Below are 16,908 nucleotides of genomic sequence, written 5' to 3' on the forward strand. Positions count from 1 at the left end.
CTGCTGCCGCGAGTGGCTGAGTGTATCTTATCGCTGGGATGGGCTTGTCTCCCCGGTAGATTGACCCGAGCCCCGAAATAATAAACCAAATGAGAGAGAGAGGCGGCACAGAATCCACAGCTCCGAATAGGCAAATGGCTTGGAATTCAGTGCCAGTCTTGGTCTTGCCGTTGGAAAAGTCGGCTTCAGCTTTTTCGACATTCTTGTGAGGCTCGTAAGCTGAGAGATTAAGGTGCTTTGGGATGGTACTTTATGGGTGGGGAGATGGGAGAGTGTAGAGTGGCTGTTGAGATGTGAATGTGACATGTGGCTAGGTTTTCCTTTAATGTTAATTTGTAGTCCTCGAGTATCAAATCAGTATCAATCAGTAGCGTAGTCAATGATTGTTCAGTTTAATATATGTAAATATATGGCCTGTTGTGGTGTGTAGAATAGAACAGCTGATTTCTTTGGATATATTCTGAAATTATAATTATAATAGGTCACTAGACGCAGTCGCTACTCCTCTCATTCTCTCGAGGTCTTTCCTATCTCTCATAATAAGTTCGGGCAAAATTGAAAGAGATGACCCTTTGTCACGTGAACCATCAAATCAATCGATGCCTTTTGCCCTACCAAAAAGACACAGAAATATATGTACTGTATTCCATACACTTTTAAGCTTCATAAAGATCCGATAGAAAGTTCTCTACCACTTATCCTACATACATAGTATGCCCTAAATCCACATGAAATCCCACCCATGAAACACAATTTATAAATAATGAAACACAGAAAACGTTTCAACTCATCTCTCTACTACCTTGGTCTTAATGTTCCCCCTCTTCCCAACAATATATTTCCCAGCCCATAACAACCATTATAATGGATATTTGTTTGCTTCTGTTGCTCACGATCGAACATCACAATATGATATTCACTTAATTACATGCATTTGGCGACAACGAATTGATTTCTTAATTTATGCATTCAGAGATACAATATATGGCGCTCGATCGATCTGCTGTCTGGGCATCGTAATTTATGCAAAGAGAGGCAAATTAATTTTCATTCTGTTCAATTTTGTATTTTTACTATTATTTTTTGTTGTTCAGCTTTTGTGTTTGCTGTTTAGGCAAATTTCTATAGATTACTATCTCTCGTGTCGACAACAATAAAATTGTGTTAATTTATAGGAAAGTCATTCGAATGACTTTAAACCGAAATACGAAATCCGAAATACGAAATACGATTAAACGGAGACACTTGAATGGGGAACTTGTTTTCCCATCATCTACTGTTCAATCGATTTGTGTGCTCTGTTGTCTTCATTAATTTCAGTTTAATCACTTATGCAGATTTCAATCAATTTGAAATACATTTCCGTTTAGCCTCAACTTTGTGTTTCTGGGTGTAGACAAAACTTGTTGTTTGCCATTAATTTAGGGATAATCTCAAGGAGTAAAATGGAGACTAAATCGGGTTGAAAAAGTGAATCGCTGGGGGGTCTTGGAACCGAAAGTCCTTTGATTATTTTAAGCACTAAATGTGAAAATATACCTACCATATTTTTGCTCTTTTTGAACCTTTAAATACTCTCTGAAATGTGTACAAAATACTCTCGCTTTAATTTAGTTTTTCTTGGCTTTTATTAAAACTATTTACAAAGCTTACATGGATGCCATATGACTGATATGATGCTTGGGCATGATTATAGGTGATCGTAGTATATGTACAACTATCTAAAAGATTAGAGATACTCCTGTTACTGTTAGTTAATACTTAAGAATGGACTATAGCCAAACGTTTGCTCTGTATGTGTTTTCTATCACGCGAAATGGAAAGCTTTCAATATTCTGTTCATGACTAAACCAAAAGGAAATAATACAAAATACAAATAATAATGGTGATAATCGTAGTGCTCGTTTCAGCCCTATTCAGAGGCAAGTGTTGACCTCCCGATGCTCGAGGCACTTTTCGCAGGTCACCTCGCAGCACCACTTGAAGACGCACTTGCAGTTCGTGTACTCGGCCACCACTCGATGCTTGTGCCCCCGACTGCAGCACAGGTGATCGCAGCTGTCGTACCCATAGCTGGTGGCATTGCACTCCCGATCCTGTGTCCCCAGGGCCCCCGTCTTGGGATTGGGGGCACAGAAATCGGGTGAATCGTCCGCAAACACCAGTTGGTACTTGTTCGCCTGCCTTGTGTGCGGCATCTCGGGCATCAGGCTGTTGCCGTCGTTCCTCAGCGCCACTTTGCGCGCACTGTCGTATCTCTCGCGCAGGCGTGCGGCCACCTCCCGGAACGGGGGCATCTTCAGCCAGCATGTTTTCACGGTGCAGGATCCGGATAAGCCATGACATTTGCATTCCAATCGCATGGCATCGCGAATGGCCTGTAAGGGAGTAAGAGCGAGGTAGAGCCATGTATCCGCTATGAACTATGGTTTTTAAAGGAGGTATTCTGTAGCTCCGTCCCCTTGGGCTTACTTACCAATCTCCCCGCATTATTGTTGTGCAGCTTCACTAACGTGCCCAGATCGCTGCGCCTCTGACGATGCTTTGCATCGAGGAACACCCTCGAATGGCGAAGACCAAAATTCACATTGTCACTGCAGCCGCCCCACTCCCATTCCCCCTGGGGGAACTTGATGTTGTCCCAGAACTTGCGACGCCCTCGCTTGCCGCCAGCTCCAGGCTTGCGATTCCTGCCCAGACGCTCCAGAGGTGACACATCCGTCAGGCTGCTGCCGTTGTTGAGGTACCGCTGGCGCCGTTGATATTGCTGTTCTTCGAGGGAAAACTGTTGCCGCTGCTGCCGCTCCAGGGCCGCTTCGGCGGTGGCGGCATTTACCATTTGGGGCTGTCCGCCATTCCGCCGCATGTGGGACTTGTCACAGGAGCATTCCACCAACTGTCCCATGGTGCAGGCCTTGGTCACGGCATAGGTGACACCAGCGGCTGTAATGGCATTCACGAAGCCTGTTTCGCGGGAATCTGTAGGGGGAATGGAAAATATATTCAAGACCTTTATCTTTATCGGGAATTTATCGACATGTGTTGCTCTATTCTGATAGTTATCGGTTTAACGAACTCTTAGAAACCATTTCTTTCTTATTGCCATGTCATACTCGTGTCAACCCATGCCACTATCCCTCTTTCTAAGCAATCCCTTACTTTCGCAATCATTCAATTGCCGCACTTAAATCAATCCCCTCCAATCATTAAGGTTGTCAGCACGTGTTGCCTGATTGATTATAATTTGTCAGCCAAGGCGACAAAATGATTTATTACTTGTTCGATTAGCAATCACCGATCAGCGATTGCTGCTCTATGCAAATCACAGTCGCTCAAGACCGAGTCCGCTGACGCCGACTGCCAGCTCATCGGCGGACAGTCACGTTTTAGTGAAAACGAAATCGAAATCGAATCGGAATCGCAATTGTAATCGGCCAGAGTTTTAATTTGCATACGCTTGTAATGCTCCCCGGACCTGAGGCTACCCCCCCGCCCCTGACAGAACTCCCCCCAGGCAGAGGTGACGTGTTGTGTAGCCGCCAAGCGGTCTGGACAGGTGATATGTCTTGGGAAGCCACCCCAAACGGAGTGTTACATGAGAGGAGACTCGTCCTCTCTCTGCTGACAGGTTGACAGGGCGAGGCTTGAATTCCATCGGTGTACGGTGTATTTTTTGGTGGCTACGCCCGCGGAATTTATGGCACACAACATTTTGGTACGAGCTTTGTTTGCGCATTGTTGTCATTAAGTGCAGAGATCGTCTCCGAGGATCAAGCCGAACCCGAGTCTTCCTCTGGCCTTCCTTTCTCAGTGCAATAATTTATTAAAATTGACAGCTTTGTAGGCTCATTTCAGGCGCTATTCATCAGCGCGGATCGCTGCATTTTTATTATGTAACTTGATGGATGATGCGGTCACCTGTCCCCAGTCCCCAGTCCTCAGTCCCCTGCCTGAACGGACGAGGCATGCAACGATGAGTTGTAATTAGGCAGCTAACTCTTTATAGCATCTCCACCTGGTCTCTGACTCAGGCTGGGACTTGGACTCCGTCTCGGTCTCCGAGAGTCGCGAGTGTTGACAGGTTGCCTGTTCGCACTGCATATCAAAGGAGAGGAGTCACATTTTGGTCTGGTTTGCTCTAGTCTTCGGTCTTTGTTTAATCGTTTTCGTACGAGCACTTACCGCGCATTAAAATTTTCCTCATGCTCTTGCGCAGGACAGTGCAGTTCCAGCGGCGATTACGAAATTGAAATTCGCACTCGCGGAAGCCCAGATTAATGCCATTGATGATCTCTTTGAGCAGGGCCGAATCGTGACGGCAGATTTCGGCCAGCTTTCCACGCAGGCGACGTGTCTTTTTGCACATTAGATTTGGATCGAGTAGGATGTTTGTGCCCTCGGCCCTGAAAGTAGATTATGGAGAATATTTTAGTTGCAATAATTATAAACCGAAAACGAAAGCAGTGATTCAACTTCTGGTCTAGAAAGATTTGTATTGTCTCCAGCTCTGACTAATTATATTTGCAATTTATTTCCTTATATTTACAATCTATACCACACCTTAATCTGTAGAAATATCGTATGTTTGAACGTCACAACCGATTATCTATGACCAACTTTTATATTTTTTTAAGGGTTTGCCTTCCCCAAGGTTTTACTCGTATTTATCGGGGAAGGCACTTTGTCATCGATGAATAATTTTTGCGCAAAACCCTCATTTATTTTGAAGTTTACCGATGTCTGGCACTGATTTCCTTTTCGCCGACTGACTCACGTACTGTGCACGTATTCGTATTGGTACTCCCCCCTCACTTTTATGGCTGAAACAGAAAATACCAGAAAAAGTAATTCCTTGGAAGCAATAGATGATGGACAACCCGATCAATCACTAGTTCAAGCAAAAGAGCAGCAGCCAGCAGCGAGCAGCGAGCAGCCAGCAGCAGGCCCTATTAAATGCTTTATTTACCCTCAACCTCAACCGAAACCCAAACACTTTCCACACTACAGAGCGGAGGAAGAGAGCACTCGGCGCAAAGTTCACGATCAGCAAAAGTAAATTTCACGCGAATGTGCAATCTTGAAAAAAAGCGAGTAAAAATATTCACAACAATAGCAACAACAGCTACAAAAACCGGAGAAAAACCAACAAAAATTGAGCTATTAAAAAGTCATAAATCTGAAATGGAAAAACATAAATCAACGCCAAAGGCGAGCAACCAGAGAAACAATTTCCAGTGGCCCGATGCTAATGCTGAATGCTGAATGCTGACACATACCCATACCCCTCCCCTCCCATAGCACAATATACACCCACATATATATGTTTGTATGTGTGTATGCTCCACTGCACCCACATTGTTGGGTAATTATTAATTTTCCACCTAAATTAAATTTTAACGCTGCAGCCCCCGCCAAATGGCATTCAAAATGAAAACGAAACGAAAATTGCATCGATTGGGAAAATTACGAAAAATCTGGGAGAGGGTGTGAGAGTGGGAGTGTGAGTGTCTGCCTATGGGGGGCTTTTTCGTTCCGAGTATTGGTGGAATTTTATTGATCGACTTTGGCAACGCTGCGGATTTAAATCAACAAACGATTCCATTCAATGGCCGAGGACCTCTTCGTCGTCGCCGTCGACGTCGCCATTGCGTATACGTCTGGTGTACGGCCCAAAAATTGCACGAAAAATTGAGTTCATCTTATGGATTTGGGTATTTGTGCATTCTAAGAAAATAAACGTAGATTTTCAGCTAAGCAGCACAAATAAATAATACTATTTTTAATGAACTTGTGCCCGGAATGATGGCGCCACACGTCTCATAAGTGGAAAGCTTACACATAAATGTTAATAGTTTAGTGATCTGTGAATCAAAATTGTTATGCGAGAAATAGAATCTGCATTTTACAAGTTGTTAGTTGTTCTGGGAGATGCTCCTCCACTTGCCACAATATAAGATGTTTCTTTCGTGATTATGTTTACATTTTGTATGGGCAAAAAATGAAACTTTGAAAAACCCTTAAAAAAGAGCCGACCGCTAAAGAGCTTTTTGCAAGTAAATTCTTCATAAATTACAGTCCATCATCGGTTCTTGTTTTTTTTAGAGCATAGCCCGTATACTAATCATTTACCTTCTGGATCTTCTGGATAAAGAAGTAAGTTACGTCTCGCTCATCCGAAAGTGCTGATGTGAGCTCCCCGGTGTGAGGTCCCCAGTGTCAGCACTCAAATTCAAACAAAAGTCAGATGGTGTGTGATGCGCACCAGTATCCAGCCAAAAAGTTGCATAGTCCTATCTAAAACTCTGTTTCTACGCTCTTCAGCCTCTGATAGGCATGGCATATCCACCATAGTTGCTAACCAGTTGACTCTTGCTTCCCTTTTCGCTGGACCACAAGTAGATAAACCACTTGAACAGCTTCAGATTTCCATTACCACCGTGCCCACCTATGTTGGTTTTGCCACCTGGCTGGTTGGCTCCAGCTTGCAGCACCCTGTGGCACACACGCACACACAGACACAGTGATTCGATCTCAAGGAGATTATGACAACTTAATAGCTACAAAATGAAAAATTCAAATAACAAATAGAGCAAACACACGCACTCGTACTCGCACTCGTACGCTACCTCTTGGCTCATAAGTACTTAACAAAAATAAAAATATTAACTCCAAAGATAAAGCAACAGAAACAGAAACAGACACAGACACAGATCTCATCCGGCAAACAGTCAAACAACATCAAATGATGGACGTGCTTGTAAACAAAGTAAAAACAATTGAAGTTAAAATCACAATGATCATCATATGGAATCTCCTCCGATCAGCGATCCACCGATCCACCGATCCACCGATCACACCGATCTACGATTTCTGATCTTCATCTATGGCTGGCTGACGGGCTGACTGGCTGCTACTTCGAAAATTATGATGCACATTGCGTTGATGACTGGAGAGATCTAAAGAACTCAAACACCTTTCAAGCGTGTTGCAGGGAGTACGTAACCACACAAGTTGCCACCACACAAAAAACAACAGCAACAGCAACAACAAAAAACAAGGCAGAGATTTTTGTGTTAAGCGGAAAATAGCCGCACAGCGAGTGGAGCAGGAGAGTGCTGCAGAGATCCATCCACTGAGCGATCGTCCATTCCGAATTGTTCGACACTTTTTGGTTTTTGAAGTTGAACTGAAGTTTACTTGGCAGCAGCAGCAGCACCAGATACAGATACAGCAGCGACGTCAGCAGCAGAAGCAGCAGCGGCAGCAGCGCCGCTCGCACCAGCAGTCGGCAAACATGAAAAGGAGCCAACAACTTCAGGTCTCTCAGGTCCCATCCCCATCCCCATTCCCCATCTTATACCGTCCCGAACCATCGGAACCAGCGGCCAAGCCAACACTTGGCTCGCAACGTATCTTTATTTTGCCTTCACACACAGATACGAAACTCCAAGTGTGCCTCTGTTGTGCATGTGTGCATCTGTGTGTGCGGTGTGCGCGAGTGTTTGCCTCGGTATGGGTGTCGTTATAGGCCTCAATGGACTTCTCTCTCTCTCTCGCCGTTTCGTATGCCTTGCCTCTGATCAAAGTGCCCGGTTTAGTTTGGTTTGGGTTGGAATGGTAGCCCCTCCGAACGGACAAGTGGTTGAAATTTCCCATACCATCCCATACCCCATACTCCGAGTACTCCGAGTACTCGATACTCGATGCAAAGCGATGCGTTTGGGATACTCCTACTCCCCGGTTAGAGTATCTCTGGTATATCCTGGAGTGTATAATGCACAAAATGGAAAGTGTTCGGCACTATTTCCAGCACCACTAATAATACTCGTTATCTACTTTGAAACCAGAGATTGGATTCATAAGTAAATATTACTAAGATTGTATTTCAATCTATAAATCTATAATATATATATCTATATCTATATCTACATCCATATCTATATCTACATCTATATCTATATCTATATCTATATCTATATCTATATCTATATCTATATCTATATCTATAGTCTAATCTAGTTATCTTTTCATACATCTTCATAGGCAGGAAAATGCATATCATGAGCACGATTAAATCAAAAAGGTTTCAGACGGATTCTGGATTGCCTATCTGTCACCTAAATTTGTGTGCATTGAAGATCTTCTATAAGGGGTAAGTGCTAAAACTAACTTATGGGTAGCTGAAACTTGGAATACATTGTATTGTTTTCAATATGCAATATATAATCTATGATTTATACTTTAAAGTAGTTTCATTCAATCAGAATTTGTTAAAAATGCATTAAACTTTCTGAATTTTTATTTTAAAATAAAACACACCAATTATGTGTTTCAACAAGAGGAAACCTGTACCTCATAATGGTTGTTAATCTCCTTGAAGAAGTAATCCCAAGAACATTCCTTTTCTCTCATATTCTCTGGGTCTTCCCACAAGAGTATCCCTGCTTCGTTGCACTTCAAACTCCATCTGAAGATCTTCTCTTTGTGTTCTTTTATGTAAATATGTAGAATCGTTTGATTGACTCATTTTCGTGAGTCTCTTGTCCGCCGTACCGCCGTGGGTTAGTGCAAACAAATCAACGACTTAAACCACTTGTCAACAAGCGAGTGGCAAAGTATTTAAACAAAGCGTTGACAAGTGAATGAATGGCCAATGGATTGGTCGCCTGAGCTGCCTGATGGGCCGGACCGACTGGCTGACTGGCTGACTGCCTGGACGGACTGAATCGACTGAACCGCCTGCCTCTGCCTGCCTTGGCCAAGTCAAGTGCTGTTGTGGCTGGTCAGTTTCATTTACGCGCTCAAATATTTGTCTACAGAATGCCTCAGCGCAAGTGTTGATCTCTTGTGCATATAACTACGGATATTCCAATGCCCCGAGACACATATACGTATACGTATACGTACACATATGCAGGAGAGAAGCTTGGGGCTCTGGCTTTTGATGTGGGCGGCAGCATTGACAATCGATTAGTGTCCCACAGCAGCCGACAGAAGTTGCACAGCTACTGGCCAAAAGACACCCCGAAAAAGGTGTTGACATGACTTAGAGTCCCCGTCTGCCCCGATCAGATCTGCTCTCGGTGGACCCTGGTGGGTGCGGCATCGTGTGTGGGCGTCGCACGCTGCTTTTTGGCACCTTTTTTTTGTCGGCTAGCAGAGGAGAGGAGGGAAGGGGGAGAGATATGTTTGTCATTTGGCAATTAGCATATTAACAGGCTTCACCCTTTGCTTAGGCGCCGCCTCTCCGAATGGCTGACTATCCGAATCTTTTGGGGAACCGCAGGAATTTCTCTCCTTCTTTTCAGCGTTCAGGTTCCCAGGCATGTCCATGTCCAATTGGCGCAGCAAAAACTTAGCTAATATTTCAGGCATATTTACTATTCCCTTCCTCTGAGCGCTGCAGCGCGGCCTTTGTCATTCCTTTAACAAGCTGCCAGTACTGTGGGCAGTGGGCAGGGCACGACTTTAACTTTCGCATCAACGCTGCAACTCCCTTTCCATCTCCAAAGATAAAGACAAAGACAAAGGTGACATCAATCTTTGCCGTTTTGTGCCTTTGTGGCTCTGTGGCTACGAGGTGCGCAAATTGCGACAACGTTTAACTTAATTATGGCTCAAATAGGCGTAGCTAGGCATTGCGATGATCATCATCAACGGACATGGTCATGTTCATGTCAAGGATGCCTAAAGTGTACTTAATCACAATGATTGGTGGGAGAGAAAGAGAGGTTCAGGTTCAGAGTTCTTGGGACATTTGACAGAGGAAAATATGTTGATATGAGGCTATAATGGGGGAGATTATATGAGGATCTAATGGAGCCATTGCGGCTGATAAAAGAAATACTCATAATGTTGAGGTGGAGGATCATGATTCAAAGAAATCTACACAAATGAGTAGCTTTTGTGGCTGCAGTTTATATAAATACAATATTAAAAAAAATGTTAAGCATTTGTGATACTAACACTACTACCCATGATCGTCCAGACATATAATACCGTTGCAGAACAAAACCTTAAGGTGGGATCTTCTACGATAAGTTTCCAAGTTCCCATTGTTCTTTCAGCAACAAGCATTCAATCCATATTCTTTAAAGCCAATTCCCAACTATTCTCCACCCTTAGACGATGACAAGAACGTTTTCTAGAGACCTGCTAGCCCGTACCTGTCCTCCAACTTGACCCATGTCTTGTTGATATTTGTGCCATCATGCGATTTAATTATGATGCATCAAGCGTTCAGCGCAGACAGACAGACGCATTCGTCAATGTGACATGTGGGGAAAGCGACAAATTAACAAAATAAACAAATGGCATGAGTTTAATTAGAAGAATTTTCAGCATGTCTTGCTTGGTAGCTACTTGAGAAGTTGAGGTTGAGGTCGCGGTCGGGGCTGGGGCAAGAAACTTGAACGTGAACCACATTTGTCCGATGCAAAAGAGGAACTTTCTCTAGGTAAACCATCAGGCATCACAGACAGTGAGACTCTCGTTAATGTCGACCGAATCGTGTCAGAGACTCTTCTTTTCTGCTCATAATCAACTCATCTGCATTAGATTTTGGCAATTGGCCGAGTTCTGCTCCTCTGCTCGTCTGCTCGTTAGTTGAACATAATTATTAGGTTGTTGGTGCACGAGCAGTAGTTCTGTTCTGTCTGGTTGTTGGGGGTGTTTGGGTCTCATAAAGTGTGCCAAATTCTGTTCTGTTCATCATGAGATTTCTGGCTTGCTCCACTGACACGCACACCCACCCACGGGGCGTATGAACAATGTTGATGCAACCACCGACTGTGGAGCCAACGCAGCTTGAGACTAAGTGGCCTCTTGTCTCACCCTCTCTCTCTCTCTCTTTCTCTCTGTGTGTCTATCTCCCTGCCTTAACCCATAAATGCCCCGCATGGCATTAATTACCATTTCACATGCTGTGAGTGCCAAAAAAAAAAGCCACACAGAGACTCTTCGATGTGGAATGAATGAACCGATTTTCAATGAATGAAAATCTAAAATGTAAATTGAATGAAAAGCAGGAAACACAATCGGACAGTCCCCATGTAAATGTCAAGCGCTTTTCTGAAAGCGGAAATGAGCTCATTTGCGTTTGCTTTTCGAAAGGAATAGAGACGGAAAATCACATTGGTGAGGATCTCATAAATCGTTAGACGATCTTCATCGCTTGAATCATCATTCTCATCAGCATCATCGTCTCGGGCTGTTTTTAATTAAATTCCAGACACATCAGCGCAAAATTGTGGCCCGATCCACAGCAATTTTTTGTAAGTTTCTCTGTAATTGGTTATACTCGGACTCGTAGCCCCTGCCGTCCATATGGAATTTCCATTCATTTAACGGAACATCTACACCCACAATTCGAATACGTTTCATTCGGATCCGTCTGGTCCACTGATTACGATCTCAATCGCTCACACAATGACCGTTTGATTTAGTGCACTTTGCTTGGAAAAATACACACAAACAATCATCGCCAATCGCCATCACGACATGCGAGTACGAGAGTATGTGGCTGTGGATGTAGGCCCAGTCCCCGGATGCCAGTACCGAACCCATTCTGAATGGAATTCTGAATGAATACATACAATACCATGGATAGATATGTATATCGTTGGCCTATCGATGGGTTTTTGCGCATTTTAGCATCTTTTGGTTTGGATTAGCTCTAATTTTATAGTTTGATTACAATTCGATATGGAGGTACAGCCTTGACCCCCCGCACACCTGACCAGACCCCACCCAACCCTCAATTGGCCCACATATATGTATGCTCTTCCACCTTGTTCGTCCATCAGTCAGTATGTCGCCCGTCAGGGCCTGGTGGCTGTGGCTGTCATCATCAGCAACTTTTGTCGCCGCCACAATTCTGATCTGTCTGCCCGCCCCGCCCTTGGGCGGCACAGATGAAGCGTAGAAAGTGGCACAACCAAAGCCAAAGGCTGCGCAATTGGGGCCTTTTTTTGTGCAGTGCAGTGCAGTGCAGTGCAGTGCCTCTTTCTTTCGGGTGGTGGCGCGACAGCATCGGACACAGCTCGTTCAGCGTTCGACATCAAAAGCGGCACCAACTGACAGCGTTGAACTTGAGCTTTAATTATTTAATTAATTTATTGTGAAAAAGTTGCAATTGGATTGGATGCAACGCAACGGCTGCCCACTGCTGACGTGGGCCGGTGCATGGAGCAGACGCAACCCACCCAGATGGGCTCTTGGTCCTGCCCCTTGGTTCTGTCGCACCACCTTTTTTATGATGCAGGTGGCCTCTCTGTCATGGCGGAAGGGGGGGAAGGTTGACGCGCCCAGTTGCACACAGTTCAAATAGAAATGATGTAAGAACATGGGGGTATGCTGTAGTCAGTCGGACTTTGATGCGCTGTACTAATTTCCCACAAGTGAAAGGATCACGCGAACAGACTGGTATCGTACTGCTGCGGGTCGAAAATTGTTCTTACTTTAAGCCAAAATCGTGAGGTTTACGTGTTATTCAAGAGTACTGCAAATCTATAGTACTATCGCCACTGAAATCGTCATGCAGTCTACGACACGCGACGCCCACGCCCACGCTGTGTACTCCACTGCCCCTCCCACCCGACGATGTGGTGAAAAATGAAATCAAAATTTTAGCTTTCGTTGCCGTTGACAGCAACAATATTTCTACCTTTTCGCTGGGCAGAGAGATCTCTTTGGGCCGAATTCATTGATGCCACTCTTTGGTGGCAAATAAATTTGGCAAAGTGCATAACTTATGTGTGCATGCCACAGTTCCCCTGCCCCCCCTGGCCGCGGATCTATCTTTTGGGCAACACTTTTCTTTCTATTTGATGTTTGTCCTCCTCGGCTTGTTTATTTATTCATCTTGGACGTCTGCCTTTTCGTCTGTAATTTCGCGCATAAATTGCTCCAAGTGTCATTTGGTTTTGGCTTCATCTACTGCTGTTGCTGCTACCACTGGCACTTTTCCTCTTCATCGTTGTTTATTTTGGCCACAAAAAACCATTGCAACGAGAAGAAAATGCCATGTAATTAAATCTAAATCAAACGTCACATTTTGAAGGTCCTCCATCCGTTGACATCGGACGTCGGTTCGTTGGGTCGCCACGCTCGATTGGCTCTGAATTTGGATTCGCATTTGCATTCTGACCATTTTGATCGCTTTTTGCCGCCTTTGAGTCACCAAACTGAATTTATTTTGGGCTTGCACTGTGTCGCTCTACCGGAAGCTGTTACGCCAATCTCTATCTCGTAAATTGATGCGATTTGACATGAACACAGATGGCGAGGTAGCCACAGGCATAGCCATAGCAAAGACCTCAGAGCGGGTGGTAATGGGTTTTTTGGCATTGAAATATAGCATAAATTGCACGGCGTTCAGGCAAAATCGATGATACTTTGTTAGCTATACTATATCAGATATAATTAGTAGTGGAGGATAGACTAAGAGATTCCGATGAGTGATTACGAACATCTATACACCATAAAAGATGTAATTAAATGACCACAGCATTCTTTTAGACTGACTTAACATAATCTACATATAATTAGTACATAAATCCATTCATCCATCACTGATCTTCCCCAAAAGTAAAACAGCCAAATAGAAAATCTAGCAACACTTGCTTAAAACTAATTATAGATCCATCAATACTTATTTAAACTTTTCCAAAATATTTCCAAATATTTTACGATCAATAAACAAACTAGAGAGACTTTAGGTATTATTAAATATTTACTTATATATATTTGTAAGAAAAAATCATGATCTCTTTTGGTATTACTTTCTTACTTCTCAATGGAAAATGTTTGATTATTTTATTCAGAAGGATCACTCACAATAGATCCATAAATTCGGTTCTTGAACATCTTTGTTTATCGTTAATACAAATATAAATTCAAGTCTTCTCCCAACTATTACTACGTCTAACCTTTAACTTGGGATCTTGGCCTTAAGTCGTCTGTAGATTTTTCCATAGCACAGATTGATACACATTTAAATTCTACTGCATCTCCAGCTAGTGATCATCTTCAAACCTAAAGTCTTCCTCCTTGAACTTGCAGCTGAGTAGCGATTATCTTAAGGGTCTTTATCTTTCGTTCTACTTGATAACTCACTCTTACATAGATCATCATCATCCTTAACTACCGTTTACCACTGAGTCAAGTCTTGTAGGCAATGTTGCCGAAACACTTACCAGCCGAATCCAGTCATTGGCATTGCGAATATTAAAATTGCAATTACCATGAACAAACGCATATCGATTGAAGCCGCCAAATGCAGCGGCAACAAACCAAACTCTGGCCCGTTCGTACTCGTATTCTTTCTGTGTGGGTATCTCTCTCTCTCTCTCTGTGTTTAAGTGTTATATATTTTTTTGGCAGGCAGTTAAAGTTAAAGCCGTTTTTATTGCGGCCACGATGAGTACACGAGATGCTTGTTTGAATATCGTTGACGTGTGCGAATTAATCAAGCGACTCACGGTGTTCTTTTTTGTTTTTTTGTACTTTTGTGGGTTGTGGGCTGTGGGTTTTTACTTAAACTCTGAGGGGAAGTCGGCGGTTGGCAGCTCAGTGCACTTGACGAGGTCAGGCGACATGATCGCTGCCTGATCCGATTCCGATTCCGATCCGATCTGAACCGATCTTGGATGATCTTGGATGATCGCTGCTGCCTGCCTCTTCTGTTCAACGCGATTTCTTTCACTTTTTTGTGGCCGATGAGGATGACGATGATGCGGCCGCTGCCTCAGATCAGTGCTGCTGCTGCGTGAGTCTCGTACGCACACGGAGAAAGCTGCCGGCGTACTGAGCAGCGTCCAAGGAGCCAGCCAGCCAAGGAGTCGTCGGGCCAGCAGGTTCCAGCCAGACGAACGGCGTACGAAACAAAGCAAAAGTTCAGGCCAAAAAGTTGAACAGCGAATCAAAAGCCTTCCGCCAAGGGTGGAGTCCCAGTCTGGAGTCTGGCTTTTGGTAACGATCGCTTTCGGGCAGGGTGTGTGCGGGGGGCGGGGGGCAGGGAGTAGCGTAAAAAATGAAATTAAACTCGCGCTTTAATCAGAATCCCGGCAGCAGCACCAGAAGATCCCAGGTTCCTGAGAGAGTTCTGCCTCATCTGTTCTGCTTCTTGAACCCCAAGTCCAAGTCCAAGTCGAAGTGGAAGTCGGAGTCAAAGTCGAGGCTGATGTTGGAACTGCGAGTCGCGCGACTCTTCTTTGTTCACTTTTTATTTTGGTTTTTTTGGTTGGTTTTATTCTTGTTCCTTTTCCTTTTCGGTTTCGATTTTTTTGTTAATTTCGTTGTAGTTTCTTTGGCGAATCCTTTGCGCCCGTTTTTCCCATGTTCTTCTCAGCACCCAGCCCGTGGCCTAAGGGAACCCAAACGAACCAACATTTCACACACACACGGCAAATATTTATATACGTGTATATTTATGTATCGTATATTGAAAAAGAATCGTCGACCGATCGATCCTCTCCTCAGTATCGGGGCAGAATCAGAAAAAACACTCGCGTTGATCGCTTGACCGTTGCCCGCCGCAGTTCGAAATGCTCTGAGGGATATTTTTCCGAGTCATTCTAGAACGTGAAGATTTCTCTCCCCCGAAAATGTGATCTGTGCGATCTGTGTGTAATTTCCACCTCCGATCGCGAAAAACCTCTCGCTCGGGGAAACGCGAATAAATAACGAAACACTTTCGAAACGTTCTCGTCAGAAGCCAGAAGGCAGAAGCCAGAGGCACCACCACAAGCAGATCTCACTTGGTCTCGTCTCGGACTGATCTGCGTCTGGCGTCTGGCGTGTGTGCGGGGGTTGTGGGTTGTTTGGCGGCACTCTCCACTCTCCACTCTATCTGAGTGGCAGTGGGGCTATGAATGGACGGCAGTTGTCGGCTTTCGGTCGGCGGTCGGTTGTCGGATGTCGGATCGTTTCTGATTGTGATACGTCGCAGTCGAAAAAGTCTCTTCCTCTGCTGCCGTTGCTGCTGCTGCCGATCTCACTCTCTGTTTAGAAGCGTGAAAATTTATTTCACTCATGCGCGTTCCTCGAGCACTCAAAATGTAGTACATATTCCTAAAATGCGATCGCGCGACGCCAACATCTCTGTCGCGTTGCTGTCGGCGTTGCCTCTAGATTTGTGTTGATTTTTGAGATATTTTCTAGTGTATCTGTAAGATTGTGTTAAGTTTGGGGAATACTCGTATGTTCTTCTATAGTTCTTACGAATTGTATGCGAACCGAGTGGGTTTCGGAGGGATATACTGATGGCATGAATCATCAGGATCAGGAAAAATCCTACTTTACTTTCAAGTGTCTTTATAATATAGATAACACATTTTTTAGTTAATTTCTGCTGAAAGATAGTTTTCTATCTTTAAAATGTATGCCTGACTTTTTTTGAGGAATGGACAACATTTATACGTCTCTCTTTGTATGTCTATCTACACAGACTTTTCTTACTCACTGTGGACGGGCTTCCCAGGGCCTGACATCACTCCTCTTGATTTCCGTTTCAATGACATTGCTCTGCTATCCCTCCAGAACCACAACCACAACCAGAACCAGAACCAGCACCCGCACCCGGGGACTCTCTTTTTGGCCGCCGCAAATTGTTTACACGCGACAAACTTGTCATCTTTTTTCTTTCGTGTACATCTCCGATGATAAAAAAAAGGTTAGCGACTTTGTATCTGGGCTTGTCGCTGCGTTCTCTCTCTTTCTCTCTCTCTCTCTCTATTTTTCTCCAGTTGTTGGGCTAGGCCACGCTAGCCTCAGGTAAGAACAAACAAAATTATATCTACTGATGACGGCCCCACATGGCGGAAAAAAAAAAGAGAAAAAAAGAGAAACATACACGAAAAAAAAGAGAAGTTGGATGATCATAGAAAATTGTGCCACTCTCCTCCCACA

The 16,908-nt window shown here is 44.1% G+C and overlaps 1 protein-coding gene across 1 annotated transcript; it reads right to left on the bottom strand.

Annotated features, from left to right (window-relative positions):
* Nucleotides 1-1,611: 1,611 nt before the first annotated feature.
* Wnt6 (Wnt oncogene analog 6) lies at nt 1,612-15,906 on the bottom strand. The gene is made up of 4 exons (XM_001356361.4): nt 14,196-15,906; nt 4,183-4,403; nt 2,477-2,979; nt 1,612-2,378 (listed from the first exon to the last, which is right to left on the bottom strand). The coding sequence occupies exons 1-4, from the start codon at nt 14,255-14,257 to the stop codon at nt 1,917-1,919; spliced, it is 1,248 nt and encodes a 415-aa protein (XP_001356397.4). The 5' UTR covers nt 14,258-15,906; the 3' UTR covers nt 1,612-1,916.
* Between the last annotated feature and the right edge of the window lie 1,002 nt (nt 15,907-16,908).

The sequence above is a fragment of the Drosophila pseudoobscura genome, chromosome 4, assembly GCF_009870125.1.
Source record: "Drosophila pseudoobscura strain MV-25-SWS-2005 chromosome 4, UCI_Dpse_MV25, whole genome shotgun sequence".
NCBI lineage: Eukaryota > Metazoa > Arthropoda > Insecta > Diptera > Drosophilidae > Drosophila > Drosophila pseudoobscura.

Bases quoted from the DNA above. Each gene is read 5' to 3' on its own strand.
- Wnt6 (XM_001356361.4), bottom strand. From the start codon at position 14,257: ATGCGTTTGTTCATGGTAATTGCAATTTTAATATTCGCAATGCCAATG. The intron at 2,980-4,182 runs GTAAGTGCTCGT...TTCCCCCTACAG, and splicing joins GAGGAAAATTTTAATGCGCG to ATTCCCGCGAAACAGGCTTC. The intron at 2,379-2,476 runs GTAAGTAAGCCC...ACTCCCTTACAG, and splicing joins ACAATAATGCGGGGAGATTG to GCCATTCGCGATGCCATGCG.